The sequence below is a fragment of the Misgurnus anguillicaudatus genome, chromosome 24 (assembly GCF_027580225.2).
Source record: "Misgurnus anguillicaudatus chromosome 24, ASM2758022v2, whole genome shotgun sequence".
NCBI lineage: Eukaryota > Metazoa > Chordata > Actinopteri > Cypriniformes > Cobitidae > Misgurnus > Misgurnus anguillicaudatus.
In genome coordinates, this window is record NC_073360.2 from 41,375,746 (window position 1) to 41,395,151 (window position 19,406).

The following is a 19,406-nucleotide window of genomic DNA, read 5'->3' on the forward strand; positions in this document are numbered from 1 at the left end:
TAAATAGTACAGAAATATGAAAGTAATACCACAAGATTACTGCAGGAATATTACAGACGTTACAACAAAATCCTGTGGTAAAGTGTCCCAAAAAACAACAAAATACCTGTGGTAATTACTACAGAAATATGAAAGTAATAACACAAGAATATTACAGGAATACTGCAGTAATCTTACATACTTGACAACAAAATCCCGTGGTAAATACCGCAGAAATATGAAATGAATACCACACAATCCCACAAGATTACTGCAGGAATATTACAGACGCTACAACAAAATCCTGTGGTAAAGTGTCCCAAAAAAAACAACAACACAATAGCACACAAGTTTTGTGTGGTACCTGTGATGTTTTATCAAAATATATACCAAACAATTACCACAGAACATTTTTGTAAGGGGTAGATCCTATACTTTTCCCTGTGGAAACTGGAAGTGTGGCCTCTGATCTATTTCTGAATTATCTGACTTTCTGTGTGTTGCATTTTAGAATACTGAATTTGGTTGTATACATTTTTTTTATTTATCTTGAAAAACTGAATTTGTAAATATCTTTACAAATACTGCAATATTCAGTTTTATTAAATTACACTTAATTTAATTCTAGCTCCATAGGTGAAAGTGTGACTTTGGATGGCGATTTAAATGGAGAGTGGGATCATGATTTCAGTGCTAGTAGGCTAAAGTTTTTCAAAAGCAGATACCCTGCCTTTAAATGTAAAACTTGCATTTTATAGTCAGGAGCTTTATTTATAGGACCTACTTTTATAGTCAGGTTTACTCATTCTCACTTATTAAAAATAAACATCCAGTAAAGCTGATTGATTGCCTACAAATACATGGCTATATACAAATACCGTAGCAAAACTGTTTCTTTTCTTTCATCCTGGTAGGTTATTTTCTAATTTTTATCATATTTCTTACGTTTTAAGATAATGAATTCTACTGTTTCCTTTTTCCCCTATAAATAAAAGAATACGAAGAAATTATTTTAAATTAGTCTTTCTTGAATGTGCAAATGAAAGTGGTTGAAGTTTAAAGCCTTTATTTTCATCTGTATACTGTAGCTGTACAATGTTTTTTTACAACATCACATTCAATGATGATGATTATTAGTATTTTAATGACAAAGTAGAAAGAAACTTGTTATACAATATATGGTGTCTGGGCAGTGAAAGTGTGACATGCTTGCATATTGAGAGGGAGGAGCTGTCGTCATGGTACAGAGCCCCTCCCCCTTTCCGCCATGTTGGCAGGATTCCGGCGGCAGAACATGATTGTTTACGTGCTCTTAGCTCCGTAGTAGAGTAGTTTTTCGCAATTCTACACTGCTTTACCATGCCTCGCAGTTACTGCTGCGTTAAAAACTGCTCCAGTACCTCACGACATATGGAAAACATACGAACAATGGAATACAGTTTTTTAGGTTACCGAAATGAAGACACCATTATGCATAACAAAGACATCTCAAGCAATGGCATATTTGCATTAAAAATTTCATAATTGAACGAACGACACTTGCAATTGTCATAAACATGCATTAAACATCCTTTATATTCATGACATGTGTCATGTCATAAATAATTATAAAGGTTTTATGTCAGTCTTATGCACACCCCTTCAAGTAAAGTGTTACCCACACTGTTAATGGCTTTAATCTTTAATCATTTACCTCTTGCAATCACACATATAACGACCATAGGCACTTTGCAGCCCCAACACAAAAACCTGGTAAAGTTACAACAGTGGCATTGGGCTAAAATCAAATTACAATAAATACCTAAATATTCTACATCACCACATGTTGGAAACGTTTGTGTACATTGGACATCTCGTGTTTAGAAACCGTCGCAGTTAATTACTTTGTCATTTTGGTCAAGAAGTGTCGGCTAAATGCAATGTAATTACAATACACAAACGCGTGTGAAGAAACTTAAGTTACCTTTGCCAGTAAAACGCCGTTTGTGAGCTTGTTCCTGTAAGGTCCCTTTCTTTCGCCTTATCTTTTTGCATTGCTTTATTCCTTTTTCTTTATCGTATTTGTAGATCGTCTCTGTCCTGCCGAAATAATAAATTAAGAGCTTTGGAAGTCGCGCCTCTGTGAAGTTGCCTCTGGCAACCGACAGCGTCTCCTACCATCATGGCCGACCAGCCCAAACTCCGCCCAAATCGGCATGTGACTCCTCACTCTCAATAGGCCTATAGCAGAAGGCAGGAGACACTGGCTGTTTCTCAATATGTGTTCTTCGGCGATCTTGCGTCCTTGTGTCCTCGCTCTACGTCATCATTAAAGCGTAACTAAACCCCTGGTCAGAGCCTGACTCCACCCACTGGCAATATTTGAAAAATGCAAGAAAAGTGGGCAGATCCCAACGGAGATAGAGGGGACGAACTAATGCTGCGTTCCAGAGCCCATCCAAACCAGTGGGATGTAGGACTTATCCTACCTCCAACCAGGAAAAGTGCACTGGAATGCCTGTCGAAGTGGAACCTCCTACCGGCGAACTCGGGGGAGTTCAACCTACCCCGACTTCAGAAAAATAAGTCGGAGGACAATGGCGGCGCCCATAGATCGCGTCGTCGTGAGAGGAAATCTTCAAGGAATAGACTATAAATTGTACTTCTCTGCTTGTATGGTTGTTTTAGACACTGTAATTTTAACACAACTTGTTTTTTTATATTATGGCGTGAAATTATGTCGTTATTATCTGTTATCATGAAAATACGGTAAAAATATACCAAGTTACTTAGCGGCATGCGGCGCTTTTATATAATGGCTCTAGAACACTTTGTAAAGATGATTAACTTGTTGTTTTACTGTAGTGTGAACTGCACAGTTCGGACCGACGTTTAAAAGTTATGTAGTCTGTACGAGCCTTAAGAAGACCGGTCGGTCGTCCATGTTTTTTGTTTACGTTCCACTTCAAATGTCTGGAACGCTTTGAAGTAGGAGCTAGGACACTTCAAGAAGGATAAATCCCACGTCCCAATGGTTTGGATGGGCTCTGGAACGCAGCATAAGCTCGTACCAAGCATGTGGTGAGATCGTAACAAGGGTGTGGTGAGCTTGAACCTGCCTACGTCACGAGTTACTTTTTGGACCCAACATCCAATAGGAAAATTCAACTGCAGTAGCCACCGTTCAACCTGAAGAGGGCAGCACTCAGACGTTTTTACACCATATATTGTAGTATTGAAACACTTTATATCCAAATGTCAAAAAACTTACTAAAATCAATGAACAGCACTAATAAAGCATCATTCTTACAGATCATTAACTAAAAAAAGTTGGTTAAGGGTTTAGTTACTCTTTAACAGTCGAAGTTCAATTCCAATTCTTAAGGGCCCTGTCCCAAATGGCACACTCCGGGCTTGTGGTCCTCCTCAGAGTCCACACTTTGATGACATCACGTAGGCCAGACTTTAGGGACCCTTGATGCGAGTCCACGTGGGTGCACCGGAGTCGTATTTTGGGACAGACTCAAGCATCACACCGGAAATAGGTAGAGAAGTTGCCCGTCAGTGTGAACTCCTCCTCTCCGTCGTCTGATTGGTCTGATTGCCCTTTCGCAAGGACTTCTGGGTTGGTAAAGTGCGCTTAGCCTGCTGTAGTGCGGGCTTCGTTGAAGACCGCATCAAGGGGGCAAAGGAGGCGCTGATGAACACACTTCAAAGGGTAAAAATGACAGATGGGACACCCTACGGACTCGTAGACTAAGCGAGAACGCGCAATTTAAGACCACGAGACCGAAAGCCCACATGAAGTGCGCAGTTGGGACAGGGCCAAGAACACAAGTACAGAGGACGCATGAAAATACCCGGATGAGTTCTTGATATCGAGGATGCATCGAGTGCAGACTTGCGCGCTGAAATCTGGGGAGGTCACGTGACCAGCAGGAAGATCGCCCACATGGGGAGGTCACGTGACCAGCAGGAAGATCGCCCACATCTCAATTCTCACAGGTGCGTTCTGTGTTCTCGCGACCTTCTGAGTTCGTTCTTTCGAGGTCGCCTGGCAAGACCAGTCTCCAAGAGAACGCAAGTCCGTTCTTTGCGTTCTTGGAATTGAGAAACAGCCATAAATATTGTAAAAATGAGCAAAGCATTTACTGAATAATCTGAACACTTTCTTTCTCAGTCCAAGTTAATGAACAATTAATGACATTATGGTCCCATGACATTAAGACTTTGAAACCAATTCTTAAAATCACATAGCACACAACATAAAATAAACGAGTTTGACACATAAAAGCAGCAAACCACACACCCCTCTGATGCTCTTCTCCTAGGTCTATTATTCACGTTCCGGTTTTCCACGGTCTGTTTACCATTTGCTTTAGTGAAAAAAATGCTTCCCTGCCAATGACGAGTAATTCTGGCTTTCTGCAATACCGCTATTATCCACCAGGTGGTGCTCTTCTGCAACTTATACTACTCAGAAGTATTGCCCTAGGACAAACAGCTGTATGTCCGTGTATGTTTTTATGGATCGCTCTGAATTGGATCTCTATCAAAAGTCCTTTACAAAAATACAATTCTCTTAGATTTTTGCTCAAAATTTTGTGTTTTTCAAGAAACCTACCCTTATTTGAGAGGTGATTACAAGAAACGTCTTTTTTTGTTTGAAAGCAGAGGGTCTATTTTCTCATTTGATATATTGTACGTTTTCTGGAAGACATTAAAATTTTGTTAAAATCATGAAAAATGCTGGCACTAGAAACTTTTTTCTGGCGGGGAAAGTTAAAGGTTCTGTCCAGTGTGAACTCTCTGATGGGATTTTAAGTTAGACGAAGAAGCAAACATCTTGTCACACTGAAAGCATTTGTAAGGTTTATCACCTGTATGAATTCTCAGGTGTGTCACTAAAACGTCATGTCGATTAAAACTCTTCCCACAGACACTACAGTGATAAGGTTTCTCTCCAGTGTGAACTCTCTGATGAACTTTTAAATGACCTGACTCAGCAAACGTCTTGTCACACTGAGAGCATTTGTAAGGTTTTTCACCTGTATGAACTCTCTGATGGGATTTTAAATTAGACGAAGAAGTAAACATCTTGTCACACTGAGAGCATTTGTAAGGTTTTTCACCTGTATGAACTCTCTGGTGCTTTAGTAAGGTATCCTTTACACTAAAACTCTTTCCACAGAGACTACAGTGATAAGGTTTCTCTCCAGTATGAACACTTTGATGAACTCTTAATTGAGATAATTTAAAGAAGCTCTTTCCACAGACACTACAGTCATGAGGTTTCTCTCCATTGTGAACTCTTTGATGAGCTTTGAAGTGACCTGAATAAGCAAACGTCTTGTCACACTGAGAGCATTTGTAAGGTTTTTCACCTGTATGAATTCTCATGTGACATAGTAATGAAGACCCTTGACTAAAACTCTTCTCACAGACACTACAGTGATAAGGTTTCTCTCCAGTATGAACTCTTTGATGAACTCTGAATTGAGGTAAATTAAAGAAACTCTTTCCACAGACACTACAGTGATGAGGTTTCTTTTCAGTATGAACTCTTTGATGAACTCTGAATTGAGATGAATTAGAGAAGCGCTTTCCACATTGAGTGCAGACGTAAGGTTTCTCTCCAGTGTGAACTCTCTGATGAACTTTTAAGTTAGACGAATACGTAAACATCTTATCACACTGAGAGCATTTGTAAGGTTTTTCACCTGTATGAATTCTCTTGTGATTTAGTAAGGTAGACTTTAGACTAAAACTCTTCCCACAGAGACTACAGTAATAAGGTTTCTCTCTAGTATGAACTTTCTGATGGGCTTGTAAGTAACCTAAATAAGCAAAAGTCTTGTCACATTGAGAGCATTTGTAAGGTTTTTCTCCAGTGTGAACTCTCTCATGGATTATCAGCTTATAGTTATGGCAGAAACGTTTATCACAGTGTGAACACTGATGGAGTTTCTCTTTTAAGTGAATATTCTGGTGTTTTTTTAATGAACTTGAATCCCTGAAGGTTTTGTCACATTCACTGCACTGATGCATCCTCTCATTGGTGTGTGAAAGCACATGTGTCTTCAGACCACGTTTACAGCTAAATCTCTTCTCACAGTGAGGACACTTGTAAGGTTTTTCACCTGTATGAAGTCTTTGATGAATTTTAAGATTTTGTTTGGCTTTGAAGTATTTTCCACATTCAGTGCAGTTGAAAGGCTTTTCATCACTGTGTGTCCTCATGTGAACATTTAGATCAGAGGAAGAGGCACAAATCCTCCCACACGGCTTCTTCTTCTTATTCTTCTTCTCTCTGTGCTCTTCTGAATTAACTTTCTTCTCTTGTAAGGTAGTAAAGCTGATCTCAGATCTGGTGAAGAGTTTCTGTTCTGTGTGTTTTCTCTCATGTCTCTCTAAATGTCTCTGTGAGCTGAATGTCTTTCCACAGGTGATGCAGGAAAGAGTTTGTGCTGTCAGTCGCTCTTTTGATGTTGAGGACGTTATTTCTATATCCAAACATGAATCACTATTCACATCTGAAAGAAACATGAAACAATTAAATTGTGAATGAAGAAATGAGATCCTGTATTTTTTTCTAGATTCACACATATATACAGAAGACAGGTGTCAGTCCTGTTATTACAGCTGGGTCATTGCACATCAAATAAACCAAAATGTGTAAACATATGCAGCAAAAAAAGTGTAATTATTATTTTTTACACCGTAAACCCAAACAGTAAAACTAACTTGTAATGGACAGTCCTGGTACTCAAAATGTGTGAATTTACTTCAGTTTAAAGTTAAAGGGTCTCTAAGCAAATTCACGCGTTTTAGACCATAAAACATTTTTGGTTACGTTACATACAGCAAACATCTCCTCACTATCTGCTTGCTTCCTGTCCGCTGATCAAACTTTAAAAAAACGCGATCTCTGTAGACAGTCCAGCCTACACAAACTGCAATAACAACAAACTGGCAGTGTTGCCAGATCGCGAGACAAATAAGCAACCAGGCCTGTGAAAACAAGCCCAAAACAAGCGACTTTTCTACGCCCCCCCAATCCGTAAGCCTCAAAAAACACAATGCTGTTAGATTATTTTGGTCAAAGCTGTGAGTGATAAGCACGCAAGACGGCAGAACGTTGTAATGGTTATTTCTGTGTCAATCATCACATTTTCGTAAGTGAGTTTTGTTTAAGTTAGGGGATTCACTCCCGCATTTAAATGCGGTTGTCATTCCTGAAAGTTTGCAGTGTGTACGAGACCATTGAGAAGAACGGGTCTGCATTTTTTATGTTTCTATGTGCTATCATGTCGTACGAGGTCCAAATGGTGTGCACGTATTTCACACTTAACTGATATTCTGCACAGTGCTTTGAGTCTTTCCACACGACAGGTTGAATCCATTCTCCTTTCTCTTTCTCCGAGTCTTTTCCCACTTTGTCCCAGGCATTTGTTCTTCCAAAAAACGTTCAAATAACATAGAAAATATCTGATTGACAACTTATTATGGAGCTGGGATCAAGCCCAAATAAGCAACTACACTTTAGAAACAAGCCCAAAATAACGCAACCCACGACTACCAATATTTGTAAGCGACTTTACAGAAAAGCAAGCCCAAAGTCGCTTATAATAAGCGGACTTGGCAACACTGCAAACTGGCCAAACCTACACCAGAAACCATAACAAAGTGTTCTAACCAATAAACGCCAAGAAGGATTTGGGGGTTGGGTTTGGGCGCGTTCATCAAAGCACGGGAGGAGTTAACTACACTCAGTTTGTTTGAAAACACATTTCAAAAATCAACACACAGATTCGCTTAGAGAACCTTTAAGCAGACTGTGTTTATCTATTGTTGTGACTTAGATGAAGATCAGAACACATTTTATGACCAATTTATGAAGAAATCCAAGTAAGCCCAAAGAGTTCACATACTTTTTCTTTCAACTGTATTTGAGTAATCCACATTTTTGAAGGAGTCGTCAAACGGAGCAATATTTTTAATTGTACAGACAACAACTTTTACAATCCTTGTTGCATTATATGATGACACTTCTAAGAATAAGATGAAGTATTTTTTAAAGGGATAGTTCACCCCAAAATTATCACTTTTCCCTGCATCATTCTAAACCCCCAAGTGCTCTGATTGTCTTCAGTAGAGATCGACTGTTAATGATTTTTTAACCGATACAAACTATTTGGATGCTTATGTGCCCGATAACCGATATGCTGAACCATTTTTTAATTTACTGTTATACTACTGTTTTTGACACTATTACAACAACACTAGTCAACTGAACAAACCCTTATAAGTAGGGATGCTCCGATCGATCGGCCGCCGATCGTAATCGTCCGATAACGGCATTAAATGACGCGATAGGCACTCGCTAAATTTGTCGATCTCATGACCCGATCTTTCTGTTTACTTTTGTCATCATAGCGTTCCTGATGCGGCTGCAATTAGAGATCATTTTACACAGTGCGAGCATTTTGTAACCCGTTGCTCATGTGTGACGTGCAAAGGATTATGCGTATTTTCTATGAGGACGCGTTCCGGTCCTCAGCGCGATGCGTCTTCATATTCCTATCAAACAGCGCATACAACACACATCTATCGCAGACAACTGCATCCTCATGTCAAAAGTTTAGTACTTGCATTTTTTTAAACTTCCATTTTTCTCACAGCTGCTCTTGTTTGCGGACACCCCCCGCACGCATACACAGCAGCCGGTCATCAGTGCACGTGAAGAGAACGATCTCTTAACGGTCTTAAAGCTACAGTATCCTAATTCATCTCTCAATAAAATTACTCTCTGCTCATCAGTGAAGAACTGTTTTACTTTTTTTCGAATGCGTGTACATTTAATTCATACAGTACAGACTGTGAAGTGTTTTATTTTAATTACTTTTAACAGACTTTTTTTAAGGCATATTACATTTCTCTTTGCAAGAAGAAATATTTGTTGTGCTTATTTATTTGACTCTATTAAAACAATCATTTCTACAAATGGTGCAAATCTGTTAGATTATAGATAAAACAAAGATTCCCATTCCACTCCCATTCAGTGATTGGCACTGATTGGCAGATTATGATCTCGGTGATCGGTAATCGGCCCCAAAAATGCTGATCGGAGCATCTCTACTTATAACAACAACAACAACAATCACTCCCTCTTTTCATCCAATGTAATAAACGGAGCCCGAATTACTTATCGGTTTTCCGATTTTATCGCGGATATGAGCATGTCGCAAATATATCTGTATCGGCGTATATGTCACAGATATGCAGCCGATATGAAAGTTTTTCACAGAAAAAAAGAAATGTTTTTGAATGATGTAAGTACTTGTTTGTAGGGATCGACCGATATGTATTTTTCAGTGCCAATGCCGATACCGATTTTTGTTTCATCAGCCTTAGCCGATGACCGATACAGGCTGCCGATTTTCTTGAGCCGATATTTGGAGCCGATACTGGTTTTGCTCACTCAATTTACATCATAAAAATTATGTAAAAAATGGCATGTTGTTAAAAAGAGATGTTATTAGTTTGCACAGTTCTTACATTTATTGTAGTCTAGGTCTAGTCTAATCCCTGTCCAGGAAGCTGCCCCATAGAGATGGAAAAAAACACTTTGTTCAGCTATGATCAGCTGTTAAGCCGAGCTTTCAATGTTGTCGTGGAAAGGTTGTTTTTTTTAGTCACATGACCTGCAATCGCTTGCGGCTTCCAGCACTCTGTCTGTAAATTATGCCGGAAAAATCGGCAAACACGGTAGCCATGTATCGGCCGATGCCGATACACATAAAACTCGCAAATATCGGCCCGATATATCGGCCGGCCGATACAGTATATCGGTCTATCACTACTTGTTTGTCCATCAGAGCGCCCTCCACTGTTTTGGTACTTGTGACCCCCCTCACGAAAATTAATCATGGTTTTACTGCAGTTAAAACCAAAAAACCTTAGTTACTGCAGTAAAACCATGGTTACCACAAAATAACCATGGTTTTGCTGATAGTAATCAATATACCAAAAAACCACGGTTACTACACTTTTACCACAAAAAACCATGGTTAATTTTCGTAAGGGCCAGGTCACTGTGTAGTGACACCAGCCAACCCCCCTTGCCATTTACTTCAGTCAGTGGTCTCTCAGTTAAGACAGCGGCAGTCACTCTGTGTCTTCACAACATTTTTACACCTGGTTATTAAGACACCTTTGGTCGATTGGATTAAAAGTGGACGAGAGAGAAAGACATTCCTGTTTACACTTTGTGTTTTTAATTCGCCTCTTTTGTCCACTTGCGAGTTGTTGAAAAGAAAGCTGCTTGTGTTGTTACTGAACATGCTCATTTCAGACCATTGTTTAAAAAAGTATGCGCAACTTTACACCCTTGCTATATAATTTGCCTCTTTTGTCCACTTGCGAGATGTTGAAAAGAAAGCTGCTTGTGTTGTTACTGAACATGCTCATTTCAGACCATTGTTTAAATAAGTATGCGCAACTTTACACCCTTGCTATATAAAAGAGGCGGAGAGCAGATGCTTTAGTTTTATAAAAGTCTAAAGTCTGCGCTGAAAACTGTGGGTTCGTTACATTTAACATTAAACATTAGCCTACATCATATATTACTACATGTTGTCAGCCAAGCATGATCTTCTTAAAGGTAAGTTGCTTATTAATTTGTGAAGTACATAACTTACTGTAAAGCTAATAAACTTCATACGTTTCCCTTTTCAATACAAGTCCTATATAACGTTATTCTCATCAAACCTGCCAATGATTCAAGTTGTATGTTGTTCTGTTTGTGTTTTTAAGTTAATCATAATAAGTCAAGTTTACGGTTTTGTGCACTGATATCAGACTAATAAAGTTTATTGTTAAACACACCTGCCTGTATTACACATCTTTGTCACGGCATTTTAAGTGTTTGATCACCACATTTGTGAGTGATCGTTGAATTTTTTTAAAGAGCCAGTAAGATGACAATTTTAAGCATCCTATCACTATTTATAAGTCCCGGACAACAGGTTTAAATGCATGCAAGGTCAAAAAACACTGTAATTTTCTCAAAATATAAATTTAAAATTACCCTATTTCTCAGAGATCCCCAAACGATTCGTGTGAAGCCATTCAACGACTCAGCCTGCCTAAACCCCACCTTTCAGTAGCCTACTCTGCTCTGATTGGTCAACTGACAGAGTGTCTTTGCACACAATGCACTGATCACAGATCAGTCTCACAGACCACAGATCGGTGGCACAGACCAACAACAGTGCAACATGTATTGACCTCGTGCTAACATGATTTACTGAGAAGACATTGTCAACATCAATACACATCATTCATCATTAATCCAAGCAATAAAAACGACGATTGAAACTAACATTTTACACTCATTTAAGCATTTATCTAAACTAACCGGGTCATAGCAAAACCGTAAATAAGCATGCATTAGCCGTTTGCTAACGTGACTCTCTGACAGTAAATTAACAGTTTAAACACACAACATCATTCATCATTAATCCAAACAATACAAACGACGATTGAAACTAACATTTACACTCATTTAAGCATTTATCTAAACTAACCAGGTCATAGCAAAACCGTAAATAAGCATGCGTTAGCCGTTTGCTAACGTGACTCTCTAACAGTAAATTAACAGTTTAAACACACAACATCATTCATCATTAATCCAAACAATACAAACGACGATTGAAACTAACAATTTTACACTCATTTAAGCATTTATCTAAACTAACCGGGTCATAGCGAAACTGCTTGCTATCGTGGCTCTGACAGTATATAAGTTAGAGTTTAAACAACGATATCATTCATCATTTATCCAAGCAATAAAACGACTATAGACATTTTACACTCATTTAAGCAAGTATGTAGCTATAATCATACTTACAGGTTGTGGTTAGGAGACGCATGTTGTTCCAAATAAAGTGGGTACTGAACCATCTTGCATTGCCAAACGTCTAAATCCCTCCGTTAAAAATTAATTTTAACCACTGATTCTTCACAGCTAGACACGTTTAGAATATCCCTCCTTGAAAAAGTCTCCTTTGGTAGTGAAAACAACAAAAGCTGAAAACAGCGTGAGCTGATGTTTACACTCACACACTAGCTAGCTAGTGGGCGGGTCATAGTTTTCGTTTCTCCTGCAGGCAAGGCTGTAGGCGGAGATTAGTATCTCATGTGACGTGGATAAGTTCGTGTGACGTGGATAATATCAGGAAGAAGACTCACTCCCTATAACGACTCGTTTCAGCGATTCAGAGTCGACTCCCTGCTTTAGAAGCCAATAACTTTATTAATCGTGCACTTTTTGGTTCAACTACTTTACACATTGTTTACATTGATGGACAGCTACACGACACACTGCAATAAAGGTTAGTTTCGATTTTGGATCTGTGTGGCTCTTTAATATAGTATATATAATGTATTCTATCTACAGTACTGTAGTATAAAATATTGTAGTATGTGTGTACTGTGTACTGTACTATAATACACATAATGAATACCGGCCGATATATTGTTATCCGTCTTTTTTACCCTCTTATATCTGTATCGGCATCGGCCCAAAAAATGCATATCGGTTGGGGTCTAGTTATTAAATAGAGGAGTGAAAGAGTGAAGAATAATATTAAATTAATGAATAATAAACACTGAAATGATACATTGTTAGGAAAGTAACAAACCAAACAGCGTATATAACATTGCATTTCCAACTGGTATTTCATGTCAGAATAATTCACATTTTGTTGTTATAGTTTATGAAATGCCTGTTGACAAAATGCTGTTTATCTATGCATTTACTCATACATCAACTTCATCAAACTTGTTATAGCTCATGGAGGTAATAAACAGAGGCGGACACTACTTAAGTATTTTTACTTTCTACATAAAAATTAATTTTTAAGTATATTCATATTTTATTCAGTGTTTTTCTTTGGAAAACATACATTCCAAAGCATATTATCATAATTTTTACTCCACTACATTTCATAATTTCAAGTTTTTGGTTTATATTTAATATTTAAGTACATTAAATATCTAGTTTTTTTTTACTTTTACTTTTCTTGAGTAAAAGTACTTTTTACTTACGTAAAAGTACACAATTTTTATGTAATTAGTTATTAAATAAATTTTAATATGCAATATAAAAGGAATACACAGTAGTATTTTTAAGTAAGGTAAATTTTTTCCCAAGACAAACACTCTGATAAAGCACAGATGCTTGGAAAATTTACTTAAAATACTCAAGTAGTGTCCGCCTCTGGTAATAAATAATTAATTAATGTCCATAGACATTTATTTAGATGTTTTTAGCAAAATAATTTTTATCTGGTTAATGTTAATATAACTTGGGGTACATCATCTTAAAAGTTAGCTGAATGTGGCTATTAATAAGCATAAAAAAATTAATTCAGCATTTTTATTTACCACAAGCATTCATTCATGGCTGTTTAATTCATAAAAAGATACGTTGTTCTGAGACAGGATTTGATGAATCAATTTACGTGACTCTGTGAGTTTGTCTCAATTTCTTCAGGCATTTATAACACATCTTATCTGTGCATTAATGTCTGTTATGTTACATAAATTGATTTATTAAAGCAAAGTAAACAACTCAAAGTCCTTTTAATTAAGTTGCGTCACTCCGCCGTCATATTTGCTGCGCACGCTGTTGTTGTTGTTGTCTCCTCTGCTCAGTGGTGAAATGGCGTCCAGCGCACAAATCTCAAAACGGCCACAAGATGGCGGCATTTATCGGTCAGGCCGATATTATAAAACCGATATCCGATAATGGGAAAATGCTTAAAGCAGGGGTCACCAATCCTGCTCCTGGAGGGCCAGTGTCCCTGCAGAGTTTAGCTCCAACTAGGGCTGGGAAAAAAATCGATTTGATTTTAAAATCGAGTTGGTAGGTCAAATCGATTCATATTTTCAAAAAATCGATTTTTTTAGATTTTTTTCTCCCCCTCTGCAGTATAGCGCAGTACATAGGCTACAGTGTTTCCCAAACATAGGGCTCTACTGGGCATTCCGCCCAGATAAATTGCAACCCGCCCAGGAAAAAAAATCACTTTAAGAATTTCCGTATTTTCTGAACTCAACTGGATGACCCGTGTTTTGTTGAGAGAGCCCGTGAAGATGCACGCGTCATAAACTCATCATCCAGCGCGTCATAAACTCATCATCCAGCGCGGCAAACTGGATCAACTGCAGCACATACTGAGGTAACTGAGCAGCCAGGGAACTACACTCCGACCAAAATGGTCGCATATGCTGATGTGCATATGTGTTTATAGCATCCAAGTTGGCTTCATTTTGCGTGCAAGCACGTCTCTCCCGTTGAGTGTGCGTTCACGTGCTCTTTGTTTCTCAATGAATTGGGTGCGATGCGAAGCAAGCTCAGTGTCACATTGTATCCTTTCATGTTTCTGAACTTGAGCAGAGTTTTACCATTAACGTTAGATGTCAGTTCCGGGTTTATATTTGAAATGTCAGTCTGGTCTGGGTCGGTCCTAGTTTATTACTTTGGGTCCCAAGTATGATTAATGTGTGTAAAACCAGAGTCGATCGGAGAACGGCCGTGAGCGCTACCGCGCTAAAGCTCGAGTGCAGTTTCAGCGTGCCTCCGGTTTCTATGGTGATAACAGCTGTCATCGGGACAGCAAGTAGACTTTTAAATCTGAAATAATGAGTGGATTAAGCTATTTTAATCGGCAAAGGAGAAATAGAAAGCAGAAGCAGTAAAAGTGCCTATCTAATAGAAATGATTACCATTATAACATCAGTCACATTTATAATCTATAAACCTGCACTGTCTATTAATATACTGTACATAGTATTGTATTATATTGAGTTTGATAAAATGGGTTACCTCATTTCTTCATATATCAGTGCAAAAATATAAAGTGTTTTTGTGGTGCTTTGACAAACAGAGTCATCTTTGTTTATGGCAAAGAAAGTTTGGGGTGGTTAGATTAATGAACTATAATGTGAAATTAATATTAATGTTCAATAATTCAAAGTATTGTGTTGTGTCACACATTATTAGTTCTGTGTCACATGTATAGTAGACCATTTTTTGTCGGGGGATTATAATGATTGCCCTTTTCACCAGCTACCACCACCAAGTAAATTTCAGATCTGTGGGAAACACTGACATACATTTTGCATCCTCCAAATCTTCCTTCCTTCCCAATTTTTTGTTGATGCATTTTAACTAAATATAATAAATATGTATTTTAAAAATATATACAGTTTGCAATTATTTTGTTTTAAATGGGGGCGGGGGAAAAAATCGATTCGAATCGTAAATCGAGTTTTTTATTAAAAAATCTAAGATTTTTTTATGGGGACGAATCGCCCAGCCCTAGCTCCAACCCTAATCAAACACACATGAAGCAGCTAATTAAAGTGCTTCAGGTTTGTTTGACGATTAGGGTTGACAATGTTTCCATAATGGCTTCAATAAAAAAGTGGATAAAACAAAAAAGATTGCCAACTACGTCAGCAGGTGATATGTAGTAGTCTGCTCATGAACAACCAGGGAGGAGAACAAATTATATAAAAAAAATTGTTTATTTTGGTTTCTCTACAAAAGTAAATAATATTATTATTGAACGACTGATGGACCTTTTTGGCGTTGTCCTTTATCATGAGGAAAGGATTGTAAAACAAACAAATTCAATGGGACAGACAGAAGCCTCCCGAATTTATTCAAAAATATCTAAAAATGTGTTTTGAAAACAATCTGAGCACTTGGGGGTTAAGGACGACACAGGAGTAAGTGATTTTGGGGTGAACTAACCCTTTAAGCCTACATGTCTATTCCTTAATAAGTTTTAAAGATATCCTAAATTCCTTTAACATTTTAGTACTTACACTTTTTGGTCTTTTAATTAGAGAATTTGTGACTGAAAACCAGTGTTGGGTGTAACTAGTTACTAAGTAATTAGTTACTGTAATTTAATTACTTTTCCCTTGAAAAAGTAAAGTAAGGGATTACTCTTATTTTTCTTGTAATCTAATTACAGTTACCTCTGATGTAACTAAATACTTTGTATACTATAATATGATAGTGGATTTAACATGGTTTTAGTTTTACAATTCTCACTATTAACTGGTTGATTATTAGCATTAATATTAATGAGATGTTGGCTGTTTATTAATTCTTAATAGCACATATTAATGACATATAATGCAAAACCTTATTCTACATCCTTAACCCTCCCCATTTCTACCAATACTTAAAATGAACAACTTCTTTAGTATTAATAAGTAGTAGTTGTAGAGAATTGGACCATAACGTGGGACAAGAATAGTCGATGTACATTTATATATTATTTCTTTGAGCCATTTCAAGCCTATTCTTGTATCATATACTGAACAGGATTTAGAAAGTAATTAGTAATAAGTAATTAAATACTTTTTGGAGAGAGTAATTTGTAAAGTAATCTAATTACATGATTCAAGATGTAATTAGTAACTAGTAATTAATTACTTTTTTGAGTAACTTACCCAACACTGCTGAAAACAGGTGCTCACATGACAGTTAAAAACACAACAATAATTAAGGAGACATACCTGATGGAATAAAATCATCATCTTCCTCAGTACGATCTTCCTCTTCTGTAGGTTCAGTTTTGATTGCTGTGGGTTTAGTTTTAATCTTCATCATGAGGTTCGTGCAGTCGATGAGTTTAACTGAACACATCTTCAGTTTGGTCTGCAGGATCTGCTGCTGTTCTCCAGCGTTACAGACAGAATCCAGAGACTCTGTGGAGGTTTGATCCTCCTGTAAGCTCTGTTTACTGTCACACACTGTAGTGTCCTGAGTGTCTGTGGGCTTTGACTCAGTATAACAGAGTAAAGTCAGACTGAGATCGGAGTCCTGTGTGTGTCTGGATTTCTCTTCAGAGAGTTTAGAGTCCAGCAGTGTCTGTGGTGTGCGGCTCTGATCTCTGCTCATCCACACTGAATCCAGACTCACATCATCAGTCACATACACTGAAGATTCACAACAATCCACATCCTGACAACAACAACACACACAGACAGTAAGATTAGAAATGATTTGATGTTGTATGATTCAGGTAAATGATGTCTGAGCTGTACAAACCTCTCGATTCATTGCTAAATCTCCTCTTGGGCTCAGCTTTGTCTCCAGTAACGCCACCTCTTTCTTCAGCTGAGAGATTTCTGTGATGAAATCATCAATATATCCAGCATGAACAGATCAGGGGCCTATACCATGAAGCTGGTTTAGTTGGTTAGCCAGCTTTGTTTAGGATTAGTTTGTGCAAATCCTGGGTTTTGGGTACCATGAAAATAGCTTTTACCAACAAGGCCTGCACATTGGCTTGGTTTTGTCAACCTGAAACTAATCCTGTAACCCTGAGTTTGTTTAACCATTTTCATGGTACGGGCCCAGGTCTACTGATTTACAACACAGCACATCTCATCAACGTCTCAACACTTAAATACACAGAGACAAGACTCCGTTTACACTCAATGAAACACGCAAGAGAGAAAAACACTGAGGATACACAAACACATCACACGCGCGCTCTTTCTTTCTTTCTTTCTTTAGTAAGTTTATCTGCGGAGTAAAGAGCTGCAGCGCCTCCTGCTGTACTGGAGAGAGAAGACAAATTTAGCAAAACAACGTTAGGAAAACGTTAAAATAACCTAAAAATAACGTTCTATTTCTGTAAAGAAAACTTTCCTGGCTAACCAAAAACAAACCTTGGAAAATAACGTTATGGGAACCAAAAACTAACGTTAGGGGAACGTTTTGGGAACCAAAAATTGCCAGCTGGGATGCACAGCTGACATGGAGTGAAAAATGATCTCACCAGGGCGCGAGGGCGCGTTGCCGCGGCTCCGTGCACGCACTGACAGAGCGCGCAAGACTCCAGCCTCAGTGAAGAAGTGAAGGCTTACAAAAGTACGGCACGTCTATTAGTACATCCCATGCTGTGTTTTGGTTGGTTTTTATCTATCATATCTATCTAAAATAAGTAAAACACATTTCCGTATAAGGAGGAATAAAATAATTTATTTAATACAAAATCTATAAAAATTAAATTATGCTATTACTGGAAAAAATGTCTATTAAAATATTATACCATTATATAACACAGGTTATTTTATATAAAAATACCTCAACACATCACATATTATGTATTTAGATAACATTATATTTTATCAAATATATAATAGTGACTTCAACACAATAAAGAAGACTTAAAACAGATATTTATTGAAAATATATAAACATGTAATTCACTTTAGTTTAACGGACCTTACAACAGCCGCCTCTCCATTATTAAGTAACAACAATCAGCATCTCTCTCTCAGTTTTTACAATAATCAAAAGCTTCTAACTTCATATTCTCTTCATGGAAATAATTAAAATATATTTTCGTTTTCACATATTTAAGCTACTAATGAAGAAACAAAAAAGAAATCGCTAGAATGATATACTCTGAAGTTAAAACGCAATGAGAAATAAATCAGTCACTTTAGGTTAAAAGATCTTACCAGTTAGTCGGCTATCCGTTTTTACAACAATAAAAAGTTTCTAACATTATATTCTCCTCAAATTCTCCTCAAATCGATTGGAAATCATTCGTATATATATTTCTTCTCACATATTTAAGTTACTAAATCAAGAAAGAGACAAAAGAACCGCTAAAATAATGTTAGTCTCTGAGGTAAAAACGAAAGGACCGTTATTTTTTAAATTAACGACTTTTCCTGAGCACAAGATAAAGCGGGTACTCGTGAAGAAGGCGGTAAGCTCGTGCAGACAAGCACGCGCATATTAGACGTGCACACTAAAGGAATAATGGGTTTAATTATGCATTCACTTCATTTCCTAAAAAAAAAAACATAACCAAAAAATAACCATTAGAGAACGTTATGTATAAGTTATTTTTAGGTTATTTTATGGTTCCAGAAAACCAAAAAATAACGTTCTGTATAAGTTATTTTTAGGTTATTTAAAAATAACCACCCTGCAATGTTAGGAGAACGTTATTTTATGGTTCCAAAAAAATAACCAAAAAATAACGTTCTGTATAAGTTATTTTTAGGTTATTTTGAAAATAACCACCCTGCAACGTTATGGGAACGTTATTTTATGGTTCCAAAAAAATAACCAAAAAAGAACCAAAAAATAACGTTCTGTATAAGTTATTTTTAGGTTATTTTAAAAATAACCACCCTGCAACGTTATGGGAACGTTATTTTATGGTTCCAAAAAAATAACCAAAAAATAACCAAAAAATAACGTTCTGTATAAGTTATTTTTAGGTTATTTAAAAATAACCACCCTACAACGTTATGGGAACGGTATTTTATGGTTGCAAAAAATAAAACCTAAAAATAACGTTCCCAGAACGTTATTTTTTGGTTCCCAAAAAAAT

General features: G+C 37.3%; 1 protein-coding gene across 1 annotated transcript; it reads right to left on the bottom strand.

Moving 5' to 3' along the window:
* Nucleotides 1–1,028: 1,028 nt before the first annotated feature.
* LOC141349181 (uncharacterized) lies at nt 1,029–17,210 on the bottom strand. Its single transcript, XM_073862497.1, has 3 exons — nt 17,096–17,210; nt 16,561–17,008; nt 1,029–6,491 (listed from the first exon to the last, which is right to left on the bottom strand). The coding sequence occupies exons 1-3, from the start codon at nt 17,105–17,107 to the stop codon at nt 4,741–4,743; spliced, it is 2,211 nt and encodes a 736-aa protein (XP_073718598.1). The 5' UTR covers nt 17,108–17,210; the 3' UTR covers nt 1,029–4,740.
* Between the last annotated feature and the right edge of the window lie 2,196 nt (nt 17,211–19,406).